The sequence below is a fragment of the Lissotriton helveticus genome, chromosome 2_2, assembly GCF_964261635.1.
Source record: "Lissotriton helveticus chromosome 2_2, aLisHel1.1, whole genome shotgun sequence".
Classification (NCBI taxonomy): Eukaryota; Metazoa; Chordata; class Amphibia; order Caudata; family Salamandridae; genus Lissotriton; species Lissotriton helveticus.
Genome location: NC_136060.1, coordinates 30622876 through 30648236, shown reverse-complemented (window position 1 = coordinate 30648236; position 25361 = coordinate 30622876). Strand labels below are relative to the sequence as shown.

At 43.8% G+C, this 25361-nt stretch overlaps 1 protein-coding gene across 9 annotated transcripts in view; it reads left to right on the top strand.

Annotated features, from left to right (window-relative positions):
• Window positions 1-25361, top strand: part of ACSL1 (acyl-CoA synthetase long chain family member 1) — a 511045-nt gene that overhangs the window by 409913 nt on the left and 75771 nt on the right. For all 9 annotated transcript variants that reach the window (XM_078678020.1, XM_078678028.1, XM_078678025.1 and 6 more), the window contains exons 13-14: window positions 3498-3632; window positions 6532-6627. In XM_078678020.1, the coding sequence (XP_078534146.1) occupies window positions 3498-3632; window positions 6532-6627 (231 nt within the window). The remainder of the gene's footprint in view (window positions 1-3497; window positions 3633-6531; window positions 6628-25361) is intronic.

The window sequence follows — 25361 nt, the reverse complement described above, 5'->3', positions numbered from 1 at the left end:
AACCTTTCAAGTCTTTTCTACCACATCCTCATCTAAACCCTACAATCAACCTTATGGGGTCCCTCAGGGATCAATACTGAGCCCTTTGTTATTTAATTTATACATTAGTCCCCTTGCCTTCCTCGCAGAACAATCTGGGTTGACAATCTACTCATATGCAGACGATACCCAGATTGTGTACTCTCTCTCAGCAAATGCACACTCAAACCCATCCTCCCTCCATTTGGGCCTTACCAATATTGCCAGCTGGATGCATGAGAATAAGTTAAAACTCAATGGAGGAAAGACGGAACTACTTCTGTTTGGTAAACAAGCCTCCTTGTGGGGCCCACAACATTGGCCCTCCCAGATGGGGCCCACACCCACCCCCTCTAGTACCGCTCGCAATCTGGGCATAATTTTTGATGAAGACCTGTCCATGAAACAACAGACGGTTAGAGTGGCAGCCACGTGTTTTAACATACTCAAGTGGCTTAGAAAAATCAGGTGGATGCTCCCCCAGGACACTTTAAAAACCGTGGTCCAAGCTCTAATCACATCCAGATTGGACTACGGTAATATCCTATACCTGGGAGCTCGCAAGGATGTTATTAAAAAACTACAAACAGTGCAGAATGAAGCTGTGAGACTGATATGCATGTTACCAAAAAGATCCCCTACATCATCTGATCTCCGGAACCTCCATTGGCACCGGATCGAACAACGAGCAAAATTTAAAGCTCTGTGTTTCATGCATAGAATCAAAGCTGATAAGGCTCCTGCCTATCTGAGCTCCTTGGTTAAGAAATACGTCCCCCCCAGAATCCTACGTTCCTCGACCCAACATAAGTTCCAGGTACCTAGGATTAAACGAGTTAGACAGGGAGGTCGCTCTTTTTCCTACTTGGCCCCCTCATTATGGAACTCGCTCCCACTTCAACTCCGTAAAAATGAATGCCATCTGCAATTCCGTAAAAACCTGAAGACATGGTTGTTTAACCAATAAACAGATTCCATTTGCTCACTATCTTCCCTCTCCATTGTTACTTTGTTTTAGTTTCTGTCTTAGCGCCGGGAAACCTTAGGGTAGCTGTTGCGCTCTATAAAAATAAATATAATAATAATAATAATAATAGGTTCAGTGAAGCCATCATGGTGCCGGGGAACTCTAGTTGCTGAGTTGCCACCCATTTAAACTCTATGGCTTCTCTGGCACTTACAATATTAAGAATGGACTTAAATATTGTAGAGGCATATGTGCCTGGTGCTAGTACAGGTGATTTATGTACAATGCTGCCCCTATTTCTGTTGGTGTGGTTCGATGTTTAATCTTGTAGCTGATGGGTGGCGATGGCTGAGGTGGATGCAAGTCCCGTCTGATGAAGGTCCCGTCGGAGGTGAGGGTGGGGATGGTGTCCCAGACTTTGGTGGCATGTTTTCATAGCGATCTGGTGTTGAACATGAGGCAGCGGAGTCATTTAGTGGATGTCTCGGCCACCGGACAGGCGTGGCGCTGGTTGCTGTAATGGTGGTTGCCGCTGGGTTGGAGGTGAACCGGCAGTGGCTGCAGGTGAAAGGTCCAGGTGTGGAGCACGGTGGTGTGAGACGGCAGTTGTTTTGGGCGGGGTACAGGGCACGGACATCTGCGGTAGAGTGCCTGTGAGTACGGAGGGCCAGGGTTTCTGCCATGATCCAGGCGTGGACGGGCACAAATGGGTTTTCTTGTGGTGCGCCTCATGTGAGTCATTGGCGCAGACGCCCAGCTTCCTTTGTAAGTAGTCCTGGGAGGTAGGAGTGGCTGGTCGGGAGTAAGGGCAGTGAGCTGGGAAACAGCAGGAAAAATGCAGGAAATGGTGCAGTACAAAAAATAATACAAGTACCCAAGTGAAAACACTAAAGATAAGTTATTGTTAACAGTGTACAGATTAACCCAGGCAATAACCGTGCCTGGAATAGTAGAGCAAAACCAACAGAAGGGCAATAGCTGTGATTGGTGGTCAACTGGCAGCTGGACTGGCGGTTTTGGGGGTATGAGTGATGCAGCAGTCTAATGGAGTTGGGCAGTGGGGGGAGCAGGGCAAGGCCTACTGATCTATGGTGCATATGTACAAAAGCATTTTTGTGGTCAGTAAATGCTCAATTTGCAGAATCTGTCAGTTTCTGACCATAAATGCCATTTGGTAATATGTTACCCAATCGCAAATTTTGTTGAGCGATTTGGTATTTGGATGGGGCATGTTTAGGGCATCCCTCTCCAAATACCAAATTACAGTGGTATGTATGAATGTTTTGTGACCGAATTACTGTTGCACAATATTCCTTTTTTACAGACACCTTAACGGTGGTGGTAATCACAAAAGGGATAGGATCCCCATAGGACACCCACCCAGATCACCCCTCTCAGCCCGCATTTTTTGTTGGTTTTTTTTGGAGTTTTTTAAGAGCATGCATTTTCCTACAAACCACTGCCTACTCTTAAAAAATGAAACTTCTGAGTTAATGTTTTTCATTTTAAACAATCGATTTTCCCTTAAGGAAAACTGGGTGCATGTAAAAAACATTTTTTAAAATTGCTTTATGAAACTGCAATCTTAAACCTGGTCTACTGACCCCAGAAGGCCACCATCCTAGTGATGGCAGCGATGCCTAATGAATTGCAAGTTGCGACCTACCTCATTAATATTGATGTGGTACATCAATTGTGATCTCATTAGGAATCGCAATGGGTTTTATACATTAGGACTTGCCATTTCCGAATTGAGGTTTGCAAAGAATCGCAATTAAGAAATTGCAATGCCTAAAATGTATACCTATGCCCCTTAATACAGGTGGATCTTTTATCCTATGCAACGAAGATGGAAATTGGCATGTCCGGTAGGGCATGTTAATGATAATGCTTAGTCTACACCTTTCTAACCTGACAAGTCCGCATGCCATGTAGAATGTATAGCCAACAATACATAAATCCCGCTTGACTATTGACACAGAAAACACAAAAATATCTAATAGCCCTTCCATCTCTGCTCTTCCAAGGCGATTTCTTACAGCTTGACTTTGTGTGCTTTATCATTTATTGCAAAGGTTGCATGTGCAAGAAAGGAAATGGGAATTCAGTTAAATGATAGATTTTGAAGTGATGTTTGGCACAAACGAAATGCATTGCCTTTTGGGTTGTGTGGGATTTTCTCATGTCAGTCATGCAGTCTGTTAAATATATGGCTGTCTTGAGTGAACATGAAGGAGAAGGCCATTGCTTTTACAAATTTCACAGCACCCCTGGCAGAAGGATCTTCGTACGGTGCATGTTTCCTGTTTGTTTTCACTCTTGGAAATAAGGTCATGGCAAGTGGGACAGATCAACATGTCCCGTTTGCCTCAGTAGATGTAGCTTTAGCATATTCAGTCTAATCAGTGTTCTTCGTGTTCCTTTATGAGTGGAGGATTAATAAGGACTAAAAGATGCGATTATGCCTGGTGATTAACATTTCAATTTTCTGCATCTTTTCCCAATTATACAGATATTTAGCCAGGCAAACACTCCCATGAAACGATGGATGTTGGATTTTGCTACTAAAAGGAAGGAAGCTGAACTTCGAAGTGGCATAATACGAAATAATAGTCTCTGGGATAAAGTTATCTTCAGAAAAGTGCAGGTATATTAATATTTGTTTAACAATTTGTAGTTAATTTGGTTTTTTAGACCATTCCATAGGAGACCCGAAAATGAGGTGGTACTGTAGCATATAAATACGACAGACTTGCCTGTATGCTTACAATTAAATTTGTTTCTCTACCAAAACATTTTTATGTAGGCTTAAATGTCTAGTGGCTCCCATCATTACTCTCTAAGTTACTTTGTCATTTTCTTAAATGATTCCCCTCTCCCTAAGCCCATTAAGGTTCTAACCTTTCTACACTTGCTGCCAATATCTTATATATCAATGTTTTGTGAGCGCAGAAGTCTCCATAAATGTTGTTAGTCAACAGCTTTGTAGCACAGGGGGAGACTGTGCTTTGATGCCCTTGTATTTTGGGAGTTGCCTTGCTCCCAGCCTAACTGTTCCGCCATATCAGAAAGGTGATTACCTTTGCTTTTACTTGTTTTATGCTTTTAACTTCCTCAATATTTTAATTCTGTTTGAGTTACCAGTAGTTAATCGCTGCAGGGGAGCGTGCAACTGATTTTAGGGGTTTATCTGCAATCCTGTGCACACATACAAATCTAAATTTAGTAACACAAAAGTAGTTAGAAAAGCAATTGAACAATATTCTTTGGTGTCTGGTTTCTGTAATTTACGGTTTCTACAACGCAGCCAGCAAGGGGGAAGGGGAGACCCTAAACTCCTTACTAAGTGTGGAGAAACCCTACCACATGTCAAAATATCTGCAATCCCGTGCACACATACAAATCAAAATTTAGTAATATAAAAGTAGCTAGAAAACAATTAAACAATATTCTTTGTTGGTGTCTGGTTTCTTTAATTTACGGTTTCTACAACACAGCCAGCCGACATGTGTTTCGTTGGGGAAAACCGTAGTCCCGACTCTTCAGGGCTGAATGAATATATCAAAGCTCCATGTAGTCCCTGGACCGGTGATCATTCCAACTTCTCAAAAGAACTTTATCAAACAGTGACCAAGTTAACCATTGATTCCTCTAACAAGACAAGCCCCAGTTGGCCATCCTTTTGTGATGTTTTGGCTGATTATTTATTTTTTCTTTAATTTTTTTCTTCTCAAAGTGAAAGCAGTCTACGATTTATTCTCCTCCTTAATCTGACAATATCTTTGTCCCCACTGCTGCAAGTGAAAATAGGCCTATATTTAGTGAATTCACACCTCCCACTTTAGAAGAGGTTATAATTGATTGAAATCCACCTCTTCCGGTTCCCCCCACAACCCCTGCCCACCAAGTGTGGGCAAACTTGAAGCAGGGACTATTGCCCCTCAGTTCACATCTATTTTCCAGCTCATGATCTCGACTGGTAGGTTTACTTGTATCTGGAATAAAGCTTCCATATTCCCATTATAATTTTTTTTTTAAAGCACCGCATGATCCCAAAGACCCCAGCATTTTCCGCCCCATTTCCTCTCTTCCCTGCCATCAAAGACCATAGAAAAAATAATGAATAAACCCCTTGATGGAAGACCTCCAACGTAATGATCCCCTAGACGCCACTCAATGTGGCTTCCGCAGCGGACTTAGCATGGAAATAGCTCTGTTCAAGGCTACAGGGGAGATCAGGCAGGTGCTCGATCAGGGCTGATGGAACGTCTGAGAGAAATCAATGTCATTGGTCGGGCCTGGGATCTACTAAAATCATTTCTATTGGACAAAAAAAAATGTTAGGATGAATTTGCCTCTCATCCTTTCTCTTTCTCATGCTGGGTGCCTCAGGAGTCCTTTCACATCCCAACTTTAATATATAAATCTCACCCTTAGCTGTTGTAATCAAAGGTTTCAGCTTTTCTTTGACTTTTTACCCAGGTGACACCCAAATCGTCATCTCATGGAACAAGGATGACCATGGTATACATTCCAGATTATGCGATTACATGCAGCAGTTAGTACTTGGATGAGTAGATGCGGTATTAAACTGAACGCAGGGAAAACAGAAGTGATGTTTTTTGGGGAACAAACTTCCTTTTGGGCCCTGTCCTGCTGGCTAGCAGAGATGGGTCCTCTTCCTACTCCTTTGACCAAGACTCGGAAAATGAATTTTGATTGATAAATTAACCATGTCATTGCCCTTTCCTCCTCCCACTTTTTTCAGTTTGAAAATGCTAGAAGATTCTTCTGTTTATTTCAGTTCACCTTCAGAAAACCCTCATAGCACCTCTGATAATGACTAAATTGGATTATTGCACTGTATTTACTCACCAATACATCCTTAACAGATTGAAAATACTGCAAAATACTTCGGCAGGACTTCTAAAAATTCCAAGACCTCATTCAGTAGCCACTGCCATCAAACACCTACCTCCACTGACTCCCTATCAGACAGCGCATCATGTTCAGGGCACTTTGCATCCATTACATGGCTTAGGCTCCGACTTTTTTCAACAGTTTGGGACAAAATTGGTACACTCCAAGTCGAACTTTACGGTCTGCCATGGCCAAATTAATCGCTGTTCCCAAATTCAAGCGCTCCACCTGTCGAGGCAGGAGCTTCTTTTCGGGACCGACAGTAACCTGAAATGTCCTACCACTTGATATCATGAGCACACTTAATCTAATTACCTTCAGGAAGTTCTTAAACTAGCATGTTTTAAAAAGCCAGGTTTTTATCTGATGCCCCCCTCGCACGTCTCCTCTGCATCAAATTCAGCGCTAAGACACCCTAGGGTAATCGAGCACTTTAAAAATATATATTAACATAACAGTATTTTTGACGATATCCCACCATATCCATCAGTAACTCATAATCGTTGGTGTATAATTGGTTTACAGTTCATATTTTCAGCGTGAGAAATAGTAGTCTAATGTTACAGACTGATCTGAAACTGAGATCTTCTGGTACAGCATCTTTTTTTTTTCTTCTTTTCATTTAGGCCAGTCTTGGAGGTAAAGTGAGGTTTATGATAACTGGAGCTGCACCAGTCTCCCCAACTGTACTGACCTTCTTAAGAGCTGCTCTTGGATGTCAGGTGGGTTTTTCTTTGTGTTCCTCATCCTCTACACTTTCGATATACGAATTATCTGGAAATGCAATGGCACAATTATTTTTGTTCCGGTGCTATTTAAGACCTTTAGATTTTACTAAAGTTATATGTACAATATACTCCAGTGTAGGGGGCTTTCAGCAGCAGGTTCATCATAGGTCTATTGTGCCATTCACATTTCTCTTCTACCCACTAATGCGTACACTTGGGGCATCCCACCCCAACCATTGATTAACTTCACTGAGTGACCACATTCTGCTCCTTCACAAGACATCATCTCTACACATTAGTCACCCTCAGTGTAATGTGTACTTTTTTAGATCAAATATTATTTAGCCACTTTTCCTTATTTTGATTGACTAGGCGCAACAGCTTGCCCCCAACAAAGTTTGCAAAACCCCTGGCTAAACAAAACAAGCATTACCCAAGGTAAAAGATTGACCGTCAACTCCAGACCTATTGGTTTCCCAATGCTTGTTTTTTATTGGTTGGTAGTCTATTGCTTCTGCAAAAGTCTCAGTACCACTGCACAAAATTAGAGTAGACAGTTGCAAACATGAAAATGTGTGAAATGAAAAACAGAATGGAAACCGTTTGTGCAATAATGTTTACATTAGACATCCTCTGCATTTCATAAAGTGAAGAGGGTTGTTGAGCTGTACCTTTCTGTAAAGACCATTTTGTGCGATGTAGGAAAGGGAGAATTGGCCAGATGCATGTCTGTGGTATCTGGGAACGTATGCTGAAGAACCAAAAATGTGTGAAACTAAGGAAGGGGGTATTCCAGGTGGACTGTGTTCACCACACTCAATTGTGTGCAGCAGCACATGGTTTCCGCTTTATTTGAGGGCTTATGCTGGATAGGTGCCACAAAGTTCAGTACGAGCAGCTGCAGAGTCATTCAGGGGACAAATGTTTTTTGGATTCTTCAGTGAAGTAGGTTGGCTGTGAACCAGCTGACTTCAGGAATGAGTGCCAAAAGTTCTGACATAAAACATCTTGTATTTTAAGAAGGCTGGACTGTAGTGTCCACTAGTTGAGACCTCGAATCCTGGTCCCAACTGCATCAAAGTTAAACGTCTAATTCCAATCAAGAGTAACTAGTGTTTTCCTTTTTTTTAAGCCGCATGGTCTTTAAACATAAATTGCAGCAAGTATGCACCATCTGTGGGTCAATCTGCCTCCTGAATATTCAGACCCTTCCACCTCATTACTACAAAGCTATTCATTATTTGTTCTTCAAACATCCATTCCAGAATGTGCGATCTGAAATGTTTTTATTTTTCTGTAGCATGACCAGACCCACTGGTGCAGTAGAGTGCTTTACACCAGAATAAGAGGTACAGTGAAATCGCAGTATAACCGCAGCAAGACAAAAATATCTTTGTTCCTTCTGTAGAGTTCTTGTGTGTTAGCACTCTAGTGTAGGTGAGGAACAATGCTCTTGCAGTATGAATTTCTTGGTGTTGATGTGAACTTCTACCTAGGTGTTCATTGCGTTGTTTCATCCATCCCAGCTACTGTAAGTGAGTGGACTCAAAGCCACTCGCGTATTTGTTAGTGTCTAGTACCTATATTTTAGTGTGCATTAAAGTATTTGCTGTTTTGAAAGAGCAACGCTGGGTTTGACATTTGTTTGTTATGCTCTTAGGTGATTGAGTCCTGAGCTCTAGCACCCCTACACTACCTACCTGTGAAGCCTGTGACCTCTCACCAATATCAACGACTGAGGGTCAAATGCTGAGGGGTTTGTACTTGACCCAATTTGCAAAGCAATAGTTGGATGTGCTCTGGATATCAGAGGCAAACTACCTCCACTCACAGTAGAAGCCCAGTAATATCTGCTTACTCTTTCTCCCCCATCCCCCCCCCCCCCCATTACCCCCACCCTCCTTCCAAATTGGGGTCTGACATTCCACAGCCCCTCCTTGGAGGGACCAGAAATTACACAGCCCCTCAGTGGCAGGTCCAGAAATTATTTTTAGAGGGAGCACACAAAGACCCACCGATAAAACTAGTAGGGCTACCTATAAGAGTCAAAGTAAACACACTAGAGTGTATATGTATGAAATAAACAGAGGCATCATGAACATCCTTCTTTGGTAGCTACAGTGGGGGTGTTTTTTTTATAGGCCACTCCTGTCTGCAAAGCTGCAGACAAAAGCTCATAATTATCTCTATAAGGCAGTTTCAACCTCAGTAAATTGGACGAGATTTTTTTTTTATTTGGGGAAAAAGGATAGAGACAATAAAATAGGAAAGCAAGTGGAAGCAAGGAAGAAAGTAAGATGGGAGATAGAAAAGTGAAGGACGGAAGGTTGGGAGGAAGGGTAAAAGTAGGAATTGTGGTAAGACAAAGGATAAATGGATGGATTGAAAGTGAAAGGATAGATGGATTAACAGTTGAAAAATGAATTGATAGCCAAGTGAATGGAACGGTAAGGTGTGAAAAGATGGATAGACAAAAGGTTCAATGACAATTGGAAGTATTTATGATGGATGGGTTAATGGATGTTTGCGTGGACGGATGCATGCATAGATAATGTATGAGTGAACGGATGGTTGGATGGAATGGCCCAGTTATTGATGGATGGGTAAACGATTGAATGTGTGAAAGAACTACGTATATGCCTTTACCATGCATACCTTTACAATGAAAATGTAAGTATATATCCGTTAAGTGAAAACCCTTTTTGTATGTATGTGTGTTTATGTATATATTTAATTTAAACTTAACGACCCAGCACCTAAACCCTGAAAATACCCTTATTCACCCAATACCCCTACTCACCCTGAACACTACAAATACACTTACCACCCAATACCCTTACCCACCCCAACCCTAAAAACACCCTTGCCACCCAATACCCCTATCCACCCTAAACCCTATAAATACCATTACCACCCAATACCCTTACCAAACTCTAAACCTGAAAAACACCCTTACCAACCAGTGCCCATAACCTTGAAAATGCCATTACCACTAATAACCTTACTCACCCCAAAACCCTATAAACACCCTTACCGCCCAATACCCCTACACACCCTAAAAACACGCTTTCCATCCAATACCCCTACCCTTCCTAAACCTTATAAACACCCATTTCACCCCTAAACCTTAAAATCGCCCTTAGCGCTAAAATCCTTACCCACCCCATACTCTTACCCACCACTAAACCCTTAAAGTACCCATACAATCCAATACCATACCCGCCACTCAACCTTAAAACAGGTGCCAAACCTTTTTTGTAGTGAAAGCTAGGGTCAGGCCCTAGAAAATGGCAAGCCAGAGTAAGTTTTTGTTGCTGCACTTAACCACAGTGTACCCAAGCGCGAATCTGTGCAGTGTAAAACGGGTGGCGCTGCGGGACTAAAATGGATAATGAGGCCTGCAAACATAACAAAATTATCTTTACAATAGAAAGAAAAACGCTACGTGTTTACATTTTAAAATATTAACATTTAATTACTTTTTCCCAAAAATAAGGCTGTGGGATACTAGAAGGGGGTCGGTGAGCTACCAGTAGCTCGTGATCGAGCAGTTGGCGACACCTGATCTGAAGTTGATAGGTAGGTATATTGACAGGTGGGAGACCCTATAAACTGAACTTCAGGAAACTGCTGAAACTTGTCAGACAGATTAGTGGCTAAGCCATGGAATACGAAGGAAGCACCATTTTTTCCAAGTTTGGAAACCATCTATCATGCTTTCAGAGATTATGAGGTGGATTATGAAGCCAAAGGGCAAGAAATACATACACCAACATGCCTGATAAGGCAGAAGAATCGCGCTTTAGTAATCGAAGTGTAAAACAAATGTGGCTTTTGTCAGTGTAAAACTTCCCTCACTCAAAGATTGAACAACTGACCCCACCGCCAGCCCACTGCACCAGGAGTACTATTCCATGTACAGTACATATCCAGGTAGATGTGATTGCTTTAGCTGCTGCTTGCTCTCTCGATTTGAGGTATGTTTACCCAACTGCACCCACCACTTAATGTCTTTGGTGGGCATCTCCACTCATTTTAGAATATTGGGGCTCATTTGTCAAGGAGAAAGTGTATAGGAAAACAATGAAGACAGAAAAGTGGATGAAAAGACTTCTCATGTTCTAATTATTGCCATTACTTTATCTGAATCACCTTTGCATTCATCAGTACAACCAAAGGACAGCTCACCCTGGAATCACTACCACCTGAATACCCATTCAAAAAATGCCCACATAGGAAGAGGTATTGACTCCTCGCCAAAATAAGTGGAAGCTGACCAGTATCCAGGAATGAGAAGGAAATGTCGATAAAATTCACTCCCAAGAAAGGGGCACTTGAATTACAAGTCCCAACTACCATTTTGTAGAAAATATTGGCCTTGGTAAGGAAACTTTGCGGAGTGTGCAGATGTAAGAACAGTGAGATACCACAACCCATGAACAGTAGTCAGAATCTACGTAGGACTATGCTTGCTAATATGAACTTTGTACATCCTACACATGTTACACTACCAACTTGGTGCAGTGGAAAGGCCTACTTGTTTACAGTAACGCTGACCTGTGGGCACACCTTCACACTGTAACCTCATACTGAAAAACCCAGCCCTATGTAAGCACCCATGATCTTCCATTTCTCATATAGCCTAACTCTGAATTATGTCAGCCTGCCAGACGGAAAAGCATTGTAACACCAAAGCTTCCCTATGTTATTGTGTAATGATGTAGTACATCAGAAACTGGGCAGCATTGCTGCAGTAGGTAAGGGTGGGAGTGCCAAAGATCAAGACCAGCCGTACCCAGGCAGGTTAACAACTTGACAACTACACAGCCATATTCAACGGTCTCAAATTTCCAGAGCTTTAGAAAAACTATTTCTTTCAAGTGAAACAGCTCTTTAACATTTAGTGCCTGAAACTTAATTTAAAATGTTTGAAAATATTATTTTTGTTGTGGTGTGACAGATTTAGATACTCCTGCACAAACATGAAATATCTGGGTAATGGAGAAGCAAGCGGTGTTCAAGACAACACTTATTTGAAGGGATAAATGCACAGTTGCAGGGTGTATGAAAGAAGAAACGAACATGCAATATCTACAAGTTGACAAATAAAACTATTGGCTTAAGTTGACATCGGTCTATACACTGCCTCAAACCTACTGCAATAAATGACATTTTAACTGGGGCTTAGCTGCGAGTGGTGGCCAAATAACCTTTGAGTTATTTGTGACATTTAAGATGATCCAGGTATAATAAGAATCTAGGCCATATGTGGGTGCGCATGACCATTGACTTGCATGTTGTTTCTGCCTGTGACCCACGCTCCGAAGTATACTACAAAGCATTACTATTTGATGGAAAACGGGAGAAAAAGATATCCTTCAAGTGGCGTGTTGGAAATGGGATCCCTGGCTGGCCAGGGCTTTCGCCAAAGTCAGTCAGAGACCACCACTCCCAAGTCACGGCAAGAGAGTTACACGCCAAGATAACCCCTGCTCACCCTCTAGGTAACGTGGCGCGAGCAGCAAGGCTAAACTCGGAGGCGATGTGAGTTAAGTATTTGCGCACGCACCCCAGCAACACCCAAAGGCCCACCACAAAGGAAACTCCACACAAGGTTATATAAAAATAGCCTTTGTATTACACCAAAACACATTAGATAAAACACACACTTTACAATGTGCCAGAGGCACGGGCAGAATTTACAGGGGATATGTACAAGACAGGGCCACCTGGACCACTGTCAGGCATCAGCACTTTCAGAAGTAACACTTTTTAGAAATAGCACTTAGAATATGAAATTACTTTAGCACAAAATATAAAAATAGAGCACACAACCAGTAATTACTGGTAACCAGGATCTCACTAGCACCACCTGTACTAGGGAGAAAACAACCACCCAAGTATCACAATACCTGTAGGGGTGTAAGAACATAACACATGATGCAATGCATAACATTCATTCAGAGGTGTAAGGAAGGAAACACATGATGCATCAACAATACATTCAGAGGTGCAGAAAAAGAACAATTGCGCCAAACTCACATAAGTCACCACCTGTGACTGTCCCTAGGCCAACTGGCCTCTCTAGGGCTAGGACGCCCTGTGTCCAAAGTCAGGGGGCCTAAACGTGGCAGCTGCCCACAAAGTGCTGGGCAGCTGTGTAGCAATTGATGGCCAACGTGGGAGCCTCGCAGGCTCTGAGTAAACCACTGTCCCCTTGAGCCTCCTCTGGGCTCTATATCATAGGTGGCACCTTGAGCCTCTCACAGGGCCCTAAGTAAATCAAAATGCCCCCTAGAGCCTCTCTGACTCTTAACCCAAAAAGATGCAGCCTCACTGGGCTGTTGGAGTCCCTCACGGGGGACCCGGGAACACTGGGGGTGCCTCGAGCCTCTATTAGGCTCGAAAATGACTCGTGGTGCCCTCAAGAGCCTCTCACTAGGCTCCGAACACCAAATGAGGGCGGGGAGCCTCTCAGGGCTCGAGTTAAACTTGAGCCCAGCCGTTGGAGTCCCCCTCTCTGGGACTCTGAATCAGGAACTGCCCTCAGAGCCCTCTCAGGGCTATAAAACAAATATGCGGCCAGAGCCTCTCCGGGCTCAAAGAAGGAATGCCCCCGGGGCCCCACTCACCGGCTTCCTGTGGCGGGGGGGAGGGGCTTCTCCTCGCAGGGGGATAGGACTCCTCTTCGGCCCTGCTCCTCTTCACTGGGGACACATGAGAGCTCCCGCTCCTCGGGGCTCTCTCTTTGCACTTCGCTCGGACTCCTCTGAGTCCAGGGTTTCCTCTTCTTCCGGGCTGACCTGCGGGGGCGGGACTTCCGGTCCTGGCCCCTAGAGCTTCCGGGTCGCCGCTGGCAGCGCGGCGGCCCTTCTCAGGCAGGCAGGGAAGCAGACGATGACTCAACCGAGGGGTTGGCTCCCTCGAGTTGATCAACAACGGGGCAATCAATGCCGGGTGGGCACCGGCCGAAGCAATCAAGGCGGCGCCAGAGCAAATATAAAGCGCTCCAAGCGCTATATGTAGAAAGTAAAGCGCTCCCTGCGCTAGGACACCATTAAAGCGCTCACAGGTGCTTGTGGGGGCAAAATACAGCGCTCCCAGCGCTGGGGCAAAATACAGCACTGACAAGCGCTAGAGGACCAAAATAGAGCGCTCCCAGGCGCTATAAGTAAAATAAATGTCCAGCAGAGTCCTTTAAAGCAGGCAGGGGGGCAAGGCTGGGCCCAGAGCCAGCACACTGGGTCTCCAGGCAAGTGGCGGTCCTCTGGCCCAGCGACAGCAGCAGCAGCCCCCTCAGAATCCTGGAAGAGAACAGCTTCTGTGGGGACACAGCCCCATTTTTATACTAAGAATCCCTTTGGCTGTAGGTGCAGGGTGGGGGCAGAACCAGTCGCAGCTGGTCTGTGAGCACTGTTGATGGGCTCAACCACCCTCTCTATTCACTGGCAGGGCTAGGGTCGTTAGTCGCACTACAGGGGGCGGAGCCAGCATTCAGGGGAAAACCCAGCCTCATTCAGGACACAGGTACACTCCTCCCCAGCCATCAGCATGCTAATCTCCCACTCACCACCGGGCAGACCCATCAAGACTTCCTGGAGCCTGGCATGCCAGCCAGCTCCAGCCAATCACACGCCAGCACCTTCACAGCACACATAGCCATGTCTAGGAGTGGCGCTTCCCTACTAGACACATACAAGCTGCACATACCATCGCGCAGCATTCACTCCCACGAGTTCACACATACCAAACTCGAGCCCGCACTCCCCACGCATCAGGAACTACCAGGGACACATACATTCCCCATGCATTCCTATGGGAGGGCAGGCCTAGCTCATCACATGCACTCAAAGTGCGCACGCACTTTCCACTGGGACACAGTGAAAGTGCGCAGAACCCAAGAATCACCATCACCAGGTCACCATTTAAAGGCAAAAAGTCTAGGGGTGAACCTGCCCTAAGGGCCAAGTCCAACATGGCGGAATTGAACAATGTGAAAGAAGAAAACCTGGGAACAATCCCAGATTTCACACTTGACCATATTGCGTGATCCTAGGTAAATCTCTTGTGTTTAATTTGGTGGCCTATAATGTTGCTTATTGTATAATAAGTGTCTCAGCCACATATAAAGTGCATATGGCTAATTTGGTTTCTGCCTGCCACCCGAGCTCTAACCTCATGCAACATGAATCTAGGTTCTAGAATCTACAGTGCTCATGGCAAGTGACTTGCATCTTGGAAAAATTCATGCTTTGCCTTACCCTGACAACCGTGCTATTGATGAACTAAGTTCATGTTAAATTCAGGCTATCAGTTTTAGTTACGGTCTGTCAATGCAGTGAAATACTCTGGTGAAGCGTTTCTGTAAATAAATACACTTTTTTTGGATTGTGAAGTTCCTTTGTATATTTTGTTGCATGAATTACTTGCCAGTTTCATGGCTCAGCTCATGCTCTGGCTGGCTAGATTGCCCATTTCTAAACAAGGTAGCATTTAGAAGCTAGTCTAGGGCCAAGGTGATTGTAATGGTACCCTTTGGCCCAGCCTTTGCAGTTGGAAACATTGCCATGAAATTGGACCGTATAGGAAACAGATGCTACATCACTGGGGCAATATTTTGTCAAAGTCCAGATACAGTGAGAAGGTGAATTTTGGCTGGGGTAGTACTTTCTAAGAGCTGGAGGGAAGGCATCGATACAGCGGACTCCTCCGTCAAAATTCTCCATCTGACTACTTTCATCCTTTCTGTCCTTTGCAGCGTGTGCTCCAGCTCCAATGGAAGTCATGGGGCAGGGTGTCTAAGGCAATATTCTAGCTGCTCACCTTTGTAAATGGTGTGCAACTAGAGGTGGGTGAGCCACTGAAAGTTCGACCCAGTCTCAAACCAGGTTGCTGGCTCCGGTTCATGTGAGGTTTTTCTGGACTCTTGAGCCCAACATGAGCCTTGCTTTCATGCGGCTTCTGCTTTTTCCGATGCTCTAAACTCGTGCACTAAGAAAACAAGGCATTAACAGTTAATTGAAAATGATACGCTCCATTACTGGAAAGTAGCAACGGGAAGCTGAGATTCTAAGCAACACATACAACAACGCTCAGTCTTCCCTGCTATCACAAGATCCCAGTCATCCTTGGCACTGATAGGATCCTCCTCTCCAACTGCCCCTCCGACCACCTGCTCAACTTACTACTATGCAGCCAAACCAGTCTGATCCTAAATCACTACCCACATTAAACTGCATGCTATTAAACTGTCAGTCAGCAGTGAAGCACCCCACTGAAATAGTGGAAACCATCGTACTATATAAAATTGACATTTGTTTTTTGACCGAAACTTGGCTAAACGACCAGTCATCCCTCATTATCTATCTCCTATCCCCTAAAGGCTACTCTGTACTGTGGTGTGACCTTAAAGATTGTGTCAGAGGGGAATTGGCTATCATTTACAAAAAGGAGCTATATCTGAAACTCTTCAACTCAGCCACATAATCTACCTTTGAATATATATTTAGGAGTAATCTCTCCTCAAAAGGCTCCAACCCAATCAAATTCCAAATTTCCTGCCAGGTGAAAAACCTCAATTCTTCGAACTCACAACTCCCTGAAGGACTCCACAGACATTATATTAGGAGAATTTAACCTGCACCTGAACGACGTAAAAGATGCTCCAATACAAGCCTTATCCACCCTTCTTGAATCAAAAGATCTCCCACAACATTGCAAATGGTAAACTCATAAGGGTGCTACCCTCAACGCAATCATCTCCAACCACAATGCCCATATCCATCCAGTCCATACTATAACCGACTGAACTGACCACCACTTAATTCTAATCGATCTCCATGTCAATCCACCCAAGCTCCGTACCCCAACTAATCCTCCTAAGCAACTGGACGAGAAATATACTCAAACCCCCTCCTCCCCCAAAGAGAATAAGAATCCCTAATCAGTTCTCACATTCTACTCCACCCCGCCTTACTTCCACAGACGACCCCCACCTCCCACTATAAACACTTAAATGACAGAACGTCTTGTCACTATTGCCCCTCTAAAGATCAAGAACTATCCCTTATAGATCTTGGTTCAATATATACCTTAATATTCAGGGACCAAAACTTAGGCTGGCTGAAAGAACTTGGAGACAACAACCCTCTCCGAACCATCTCTCTCTCCTCAGAGCTGAACGCCTGAAATACAAAAAAAACCTATCTACAGAGATAAATCCTCTTTCTTCTGAGCCCAACTTGACCACTCCAGAAATAGACCTAAAGACCTTTTCAACATCATCAAACAGCAAAACTCCTCTCTCCCTCAGAGCAGTGAGGAATTTGGTCTGATGTGATCTGATGTACTAAGGTGAAATGATTCCATATGCTAATACGCTTCTTTGGATTTTGAAGACTCCTTACCATATTCTAGGATGTCTGTTGCATGATTTACTCCCAAACATTTCAGGGCTCGGCTCATGTACAAGCTCATAGAGCCAAGCCAGACTCCTTGCTCAGCTCTCCCTGTTAATTTGTTGGCTCCCCCATCTCTACTTGCAATAAATGTTGATCTTCCAGCTTCCTGGTGTACTGCAATCTGGAAGAATCACAGGGTGGAAATTTTTCTACATTCAGATTTCTTCCAGGCTTCCGGCCCTGGGCTTGGTGGATAAAATCACAGGGCAGATGCGAGGCAGGCTTGAAACCGTTTTCCAGCCTTGCTACTGGTCTGTGTGTGTGATCCTTTCGGTTGTGCTGGAATTGTAAAAAACTTTACTCTGGCAATCCATAAATGTGGGGTCAAGGTGTGGCAAAGTAGAAGTGGGGTCACGCAAGTTAGTCATGGAAAGCAGTCTGACAGTCAACTTTTCTTCTTTATTTATTTAATTTTTAAAACCTCACGCAAAGAAATTGGCAACAAGGAGAAACATGGTGGTCCATCTGTTCTGGCTTAACTGGATGCAAAGGGTGGATTTTATGAGGTTAAGGCAACTCCTGTAGAGATTTGTGCGAGATCAGTATATCTCATGGAATAATAATGGTTATATAACTATGGTGTGCTAAATATATCTGTTTTGTCTCATCAGTCAAGACTCTAAAGTAGCATGGATGGTTAATGTGTCTCGTACAAAGCATATCGTGTAACATGCAGGTGACAGATTTTTATGTAATGCGGATAGGTGAGGGGGTAACTGCTCTTACCACCAACTTTTTTGTTACTTGCAGTTCATAAACTACTATCCATCCAATCTAGCACAGTGACCTATGAAGGAAGATGTGCGATTCCTAAACCTTATAAGACCTTGACCACTGGAATTATGCAATGTTGCATTTGCAGTGTTTTCCGCATAATTATGGATTTGTCTCATTTGCTACATAATCCATCTGCTGCATAATCTGCAGATTTCAACAGTGTTTCTATCTCAAACCAATGAAGTTAAGAGCAGTGACCCATGGAAGGCCCTTTGCAACCATTGACTGGTCTCCATTCTGTTTTGTTTTTTCGGTCAAGCCTAGAGCAGCGCGCAAGCGCTGCTTAGGATATGACCTCTTGGAATTGGTCTGTACTTTATCTAAAACTCGTGCATGTACTGCACTCTTTCCAATGAGCACTCGTGCATGTACGGCATCCACCTTGCGGCAGCGAGCAGCGGCGCCATCTGTTTTGAATTATCGCACCCACCCTTGTTTCTATTTGCCTGTCTCTCGATCGTGTTCATTGGAAACCGATGGCGGTTGCGTTCACTTTTGCTGCCGCGTGTTTTCTGATAATTCTCATTGCCTTGCCTGTCTCGCAGTCCTTTCACTCTTTATGCTGTGTTGATTTGTGCATAGCTTACTAAAACTGCTCGTGTTTCCAAGACATAAAATTTAACAGGGAAAGGCGGTGAATATAAAACACTGCATAATATTCCAACATCGGGCCTTTGCAGCATGTAGTATACACAATAGTGTCACTGCCACTGGGTGGAAAATTACAGGAGAAATAAACAAATTGCATTGGGCCTCCGCTCAATGGAAGTTATTCACTTCAGAAGAGCCGTGCATCACTGCATATTCAAACTGCCAGCGAGGGAGAAATCCAAAACACATTCCCGGTAGTTTTGCAACACCGATTACACAGTGTGCGTCTTCAGTGTCCCTTGTACAGTTTAGACATACTGCATGTGAAAGCCCAATATGCAGTAAGAGATGCCACGTTGCCACTAATACTGAGCGACTAGCACGCTTTGCCCCCAGAATCTTAAAATAGTTTAAGCTAGAGATGGAGCAATGTAACCAGCCGCAAAACGAAAAGTTATTTAAACGTTTTGGAAAAACATTTTACTGATACACCAACCAACAGATACCTCCAAGTGAAAAATAAGCAACTTACACACTTAGTAAAACCTTGCACATGCGATACCCTGCTAAACTACCGGAAGTAAGAATACATTTCACATGACGCGCTGAGCTATCCCAGCCCACACAATGACATGGATGGGATACATGAATGTTGTAATTTTATTTACTGTTGCATGAAATGGTTGGAGAAACTCCAAAGCGAAGCGAAAAAATTGTTTCTCAAAAAGAGAACATTAAAGTGGTGTTTAAGCATCAAGGGTATAGATAATATTTGGATTGAAATCTTTCTATGGACGTCTCCTATTTTTTCATGCTCTGAGATTTTTGCACCTCTGCTATTTTCTCAGCAGTCTTGCAAGCTTCAACAAATATTGTCCCGTAGCGGATTTTCTGTTTCCAAAGGCTCGCCACCAGCAATGTGGTCTCTTAGTTTTCACAAAGAAGGGAGTGTTGATACCTTTTGTCAAGCCGCTTGTGTTAATTATAGTCACACTCGCCGTAGTTTTTACATTCTTTTTAAGTTTGAATGCTGTGTGAATCTGCATGTATGGCTCTGAAGCTTTTTGCACCTCTGGTATTTTCTCAGCCAGTCTTGCAAGCTGCAACAGAAATATTGTCCCGTAGCCCATTTTCTGTTTCCAAAGGCTAGCAACTGGCAATGTAGTCTCTTAGTTTTCTCAAAGTACGGAGTGTTGATACCTTTGTCAAGCCGCTCTTATTCATTATAGCCACGGTCACTGTAGTTATGCAACTTTTCCACGCCAGTTATACAAAACTGGAGTTCCAAATTATGTGGCCAAGTTGGCTAAATTGCATGGCTAAGAAAGACCAATTATGTGGCTTATAATTCCGTTAAATGAACTCTTAAGAACCGCATAGTATTTTTACATTCTTTTTAAGTTTGAATGCTGTTGTGTGAATCTGCCTGTATGCTAATAGTGAACAAATTACAAAGAATGATTAAACTCGATGTACAACATTTTTTAACTTGCTTTTTTATTCTCGAAACAAATATTTTGACAATTTATGCAGCAGATAATACATTATATTGTGCGTGCTGGACATTAAGTACACAGGACCACTGATGCACAGTGGTGTTTTTCCATTAGCGTGTGAGTATGGTGTTCCATTTCGGTGGCCCTTCCCTCAGTGGAGGAGTCTGTAATGTCATTTCTTACTGCCTCTTGCTATCTATTTCCTCATTTAACTTGATAGAAGTTGTTATACCTCCATCAATGACATCTGTGCATAATGGTACAACCTCTACCAGATGTCCAGTTACCACTTGAGAATGTAAGGGCACATGATCACCTTTATCTCCGCTACAAGGGCACAAATAAGCAAGGTTAACACTCCCAAAATGCTTCAGTGTAGTGTCTTTTCCCTGGCTCCTGGGGCTCCCACAGCGTTTTGCTTGCAGGAGCCACCATGGGTGGCAGCTGCATTCTTCATGGGTCAGTTTATTCTTTCCCGCCGTGTTTCTTTCGCTTGTTTACATTTACCGGTCTCTGCACATTTCCCTGCCACAATACCTTCATCACCGCTGCCTTTTTTCCACTCCCGCTGTGCCCCTCTTTATCGGTCCCGAGACCTATATAACAAGAGTTATAGTTGTTCCACAATATGGTGCTGTATGTGAAAAAACTCATCTTTTATAGATTACTTTTGTTTCAACAACTTATGCTCCGAGTATTGGCATAGGCAATAAGTCTCGCTTTTGGTACCTTATAAGTATTTAGTTATGCAGCACAATATCCTTGGTGCAACAACATCAACTGTTGCATGGCTAAACACTTATAAGGTCCCAAAGACGAGACCTATTGGCTATGCCAATGCTTGTTGTATTTGGGTGTCAGCGTGGTACTAATGAGGTAAACGTTCTTCCAAAAAATCGTAAAAGATTGTACACAATGATTAAAAGTGGTGGTTTGAAAGATACAAAGAATAAAACCACTGTCTTCATTACTCAATTCTCATTAAGAATTGAAATAAGAAATATTACATTTATAATCTGTGCAGTTTAAAAATGCTAGGAGATTTCATTGAGGAGAGATCAGAAAATAGTGCAGGAGTAGGTGAGGACAGACCAGTCAGTATTGTAAGAGCCACTCTAGTTGATTCTTGTGTTTTATCTACTTCTTTGGCTGTCATTTCCCAAAACGTAATGGCTTTGCAGGACAGTTGCACTGACAAGCCTCCGAGGCATTCTATGACCGCTGCTCTGCATGTTCTTAGTTGTTTTTTTCCTGAATCTCACGAAGGCCGATTTTCCGGGTTTCTAGAAGCGAGGGTCAGCTGCATAGAAGGTGTAGTAATGTCTCCTCTCCCTGTCCACACAATCAGCATTCTTTTGTCACCCAAATGCATTTCGGGGTAAGGTCCTTCGTGGGGAAGTGCCCCAACTGTAGCATCGTCAGATAGTGCTTTTCATGATGTGCGAAGTGTTCTGACAAGTATTGTTGTGGTTTCAGCGTCTGATAAGATTGAATCACTACCCATGCATGGTGTTTTTTTATTTTATTTCAAATGCAGTTTTGTCCATTAACAAAGACATTCGTGTGGTTCAATTTCTGCTCAGCAAGAGTGGGCTAAGGTGTTTTCTTCTGCTTGCCTCATCCGCCAGTAAGATTTGCCCACCGCTCCTTGTCGGGCTGGTTTTTAAGCCCATATTACAGTCGAATCTGTGACTGGGAGCTGTGTCGTGGAATTGCGAACATACTCTTAAAGAGACTCGACGGGGCTTGGTTTAAGGCGGCTCCATCTTTTGTATTCATCAGTTCTGACCCGTAAGATATAGTTGGAATGAATTTTGCTGCAATTACCTTTAGCAGGTGACCCGTTGAGCAGCCATTTAACTTCCTCTCTAGAGTTTTAAAGGCGTAGTGGAGTTTTGCTTTCATTTTTCCCTGGCCCAGCTGGTGGTTAAAGTTGAGATTGTGATCAAGTTGAAACCCAAGATATTTGTAAGAATTCACCTGGGATATTGGTTTGCCATCTAGAGTCCAGATGAATTTACCTTTTGATCCTGTTTTCTGATGTTTTGAAAAGCAGAGCACCTTACTTTTCTTGAGATTTATTGTTAATTGGGCTGTGATCGTGTATGCTCCTACTTGGGCCTTTGATCGCTGCAGACCTATCGGTGTTTGAGATCGAAGAACAATGTTGTCTGCGTATTGGAGGCTAGGGATTGGCGTGTTACCCAGTTTTGGGGGGTCAATTCGAACTTGTTGGAGATGTTTCTCAAGGTCGGCAGTATAGATGTTCAATAGGCAGGGGGGCCAACACGCACCCCTGTTTTAATCCATTTTAGTTGGAATCTTCCTGGTTATACTGCGCCGGTCTCCTATCCTTACTTGTACCCATGTGTTTAAGTAAAGGTTCATTATCGCCGACAGAAGTTTGGTTGGTAACCCCCAATTTAGCATTTTGGCCCATAGTCCTGCTCTTGGTACGTTATCGAACGCTGCTTTAAGATGGATGAAGCACACGTACAGAGTCCGTGATTTTGCATATGCTTGTTTTGCTAGGAGAGTAATCGCTGAGATGTTTGTGAGGGTACCCATTCCAGCCTGAAATCCGGTTTGCGTGTTTGGCATCAGATTTGTACGGCTCGCCCATTCTTCTAGATCTACCAGCAGATTCGAAGCATAAGTCTTCGCCTCAACATCAATTAGTGCGATCTATGACTTTCCAGAAGCGCTTGGAGTCTTTATTTGCAGGCATGATGGAGTTTTGCCCAGAGAAGTTCTGTATAGTTTTTCTTAGCCGACTTGATGTCTCTTTTTAGGTTTTTTCTTGATTTTGATATTAGACTTCCAAAATAAGGTTATAGCACTGAATGTCTCGTAATTTGCCTTATCTTGCTACATAATTTAGTCTGCTCTGCAGCATGATTTTCTACTCCTACATAGTTTTGTTTGCCTATTTCCAGTGGCCCAGTCATCATCCTTATGTTACACACCTTTTACATGGATTTACACACTTGTATGATTTATTGTCAATGTGTATCACCCTACATTGAGAGGAGTAGCACTATAATACATTTAAAAAAATGATGGCATCTAAATTATTAATGTAAATACTCGTATAGACTGGTGGAGCGGATATCCCAACAGCTTGCTTCCAAACCTTAGTTTCTCTTATCTACTTGTGAGGCATAACCCGATGTGTGCCTTTGGTTCCCGTCCCTTGTTCTGGCATCTATAGGTGATGAGCTCAAGATAGCTCAGTCAGGAAGCTCCATAAACAAAGGAAGGGCAGATAGCCCTTTAAATCAAACCTTTGTCTTTAGCCCAGCTGGAGGTGAAAGCCCTCTCAACGCTGCACGTTCCTGCTCGGAATTGAAAGCAGGCAACGTGCAGGGGCCGCTGAATGTGTCCTGGGGCTAGATAATTGCACCCAGGGCTTTAAGTGGGCCGGGTCTCACCGGGTCTGAGCACGGGCAGTTTTTTAAAGGGGGCCTCGAAACTGGTCTCTTTCGGGCTCTGTTTTGTGCCTGCTGTCACTGCAGTCAGTTTTTTTCTCGGACTGCAGTGACAGCAGACTCATCAATGTGCACAAGCTCACACTGCTCTCTTCTCGCTAGTGGAGAAGTTACGGCATGACGTCATGCCAGGTGAGCGCTGTAGGGGAAGGGGAATCCTTTAAAGAGTATTTTTCTCTTGATTTCCCTTCTTTTTGAAACTCGCGAGCATCAACACTGTCCTGGTGTCACCAGGACTTTTACAACAACCATAGTTGCTGCTTATTTATCTAATGCAACGAACTATCATTGATAAAGCCAATAGTCCTGACGTGTTTTAGGTATGATGTTACTTGTTCTAATATATCTAGATGAAATGACAAACCGCAAAATCAAAGTTGGGCGGCACACTATGCTAAGCACATTTTTTTAGTTTAGGTGTTTTTAAACCACGCCCTTTATTACATTGGCCACGCCCCATTGAGAGACCCTCCAGTTTTGTCATCCCACTTTGAGCCCTGATTCTACCAGCACAAGTTCAGCATACTTTATGGGGCCCTGGTTCTTGGCTGGGGATGGTGGGGAGGGGCGGGCGGCGTCCCCCTTGTAAAATAGTGGGAAGACGCCGTCTAACCCCGTGTGCCCCTGACTTGTGCCCTGCAGCATATGGAATGAGCTGTACCTGTGACTGTCAAATGGAGGAAACGGTGGCCTTTCTACAAAACTGGACATGCCATATTTAAAACCGATTGCTTAAAATCACATCTGTGCAGTCTGAGATATTTGCTGGCTGCCACTTGCTGGCTGCCACTAACTGCTTGTATAAAATAAAACTATCAGTAATTCCTTACGTACATATATATATTTATAAGTACTGTGTGCAGCTTGTTTAACTCCAGATCACATTCTTTGCACACTCCTGCCATCTGGTGTTGGATTCGGAATGTTACAAGTTGTTCATTGTATTAGTTTCGCCGGGTTATATGAGGATGACTAGTTTGAGGGAAGGGTGTGTAGAAGACTCTAAATTCTGCCGATCATGTAATCCTAAAACCCTGTGATAGGACCGGCTTCTGGTCTGTAACCTCGATTTACTCAGGGACAACCACGAAAGTGTGTTCAGTCTGTGATGCCTTTCAATCCAAAAAAGACCACGTCAGTTCTGCGACCAAGGTAGCGCTCTGCACCAAAGTGCCTCAGCAAGTCTCCTCCAAGTCCCCATCAGCAGAGGCTGCTAAAGAAGTTGACTCAAATGGCACGCGAGGCCCATCCAGTACTACTTCTAGCTCCTCTTAAGAGTCCGACTTTGGAGAAGAAGCTACAGGACCCTCCACGAGACCGACTCCCAAGACAAAAGATTTGACTTTCTGCTACAGGCTTGGACCGGAGCACACAAGCACCTTCGGGCGAAACTGCACCCAATCCAGCAAGCGTTCAACCACTCACTGCTCCCTAACAAGGAATGACAAAGTGTCCGGCCTTGTCCACAGAACCACTGTCGCAAAAGCATTGACTGTTAGCACTGCCCACATTGGTTGAGACCGATCAGCACGTGTTTGCTGCTGGAAACGGCATGCCAGGGCTGAAGGCTGAGAGAATGAAGCCTGTTCCAGCACGGGACTCCAGACAGCAGTCCATCACTCCCCTGGCACCCGTTACACTGACACCACCTACTGAATGCCTTTGATGCCCGGCAATACACAGTATAGATGGATCCCCAAAATGAACACATTTGCATGACACAGCCTTCCAATACCAAAGGTACCGCAAAGAAAAGGCAGCAAACTATTGATTGTCAATCTCATAAGTATTTAGTGCTGACATCATTCCTAAAAAACAGAAAAGGCCACCCAGTGGTGCCAACCCTTCTACATATGTGCCACCAGACGCTTAGGCATTTCTGGACCAAACACAGCACCTTACACCTTGCCAACCGA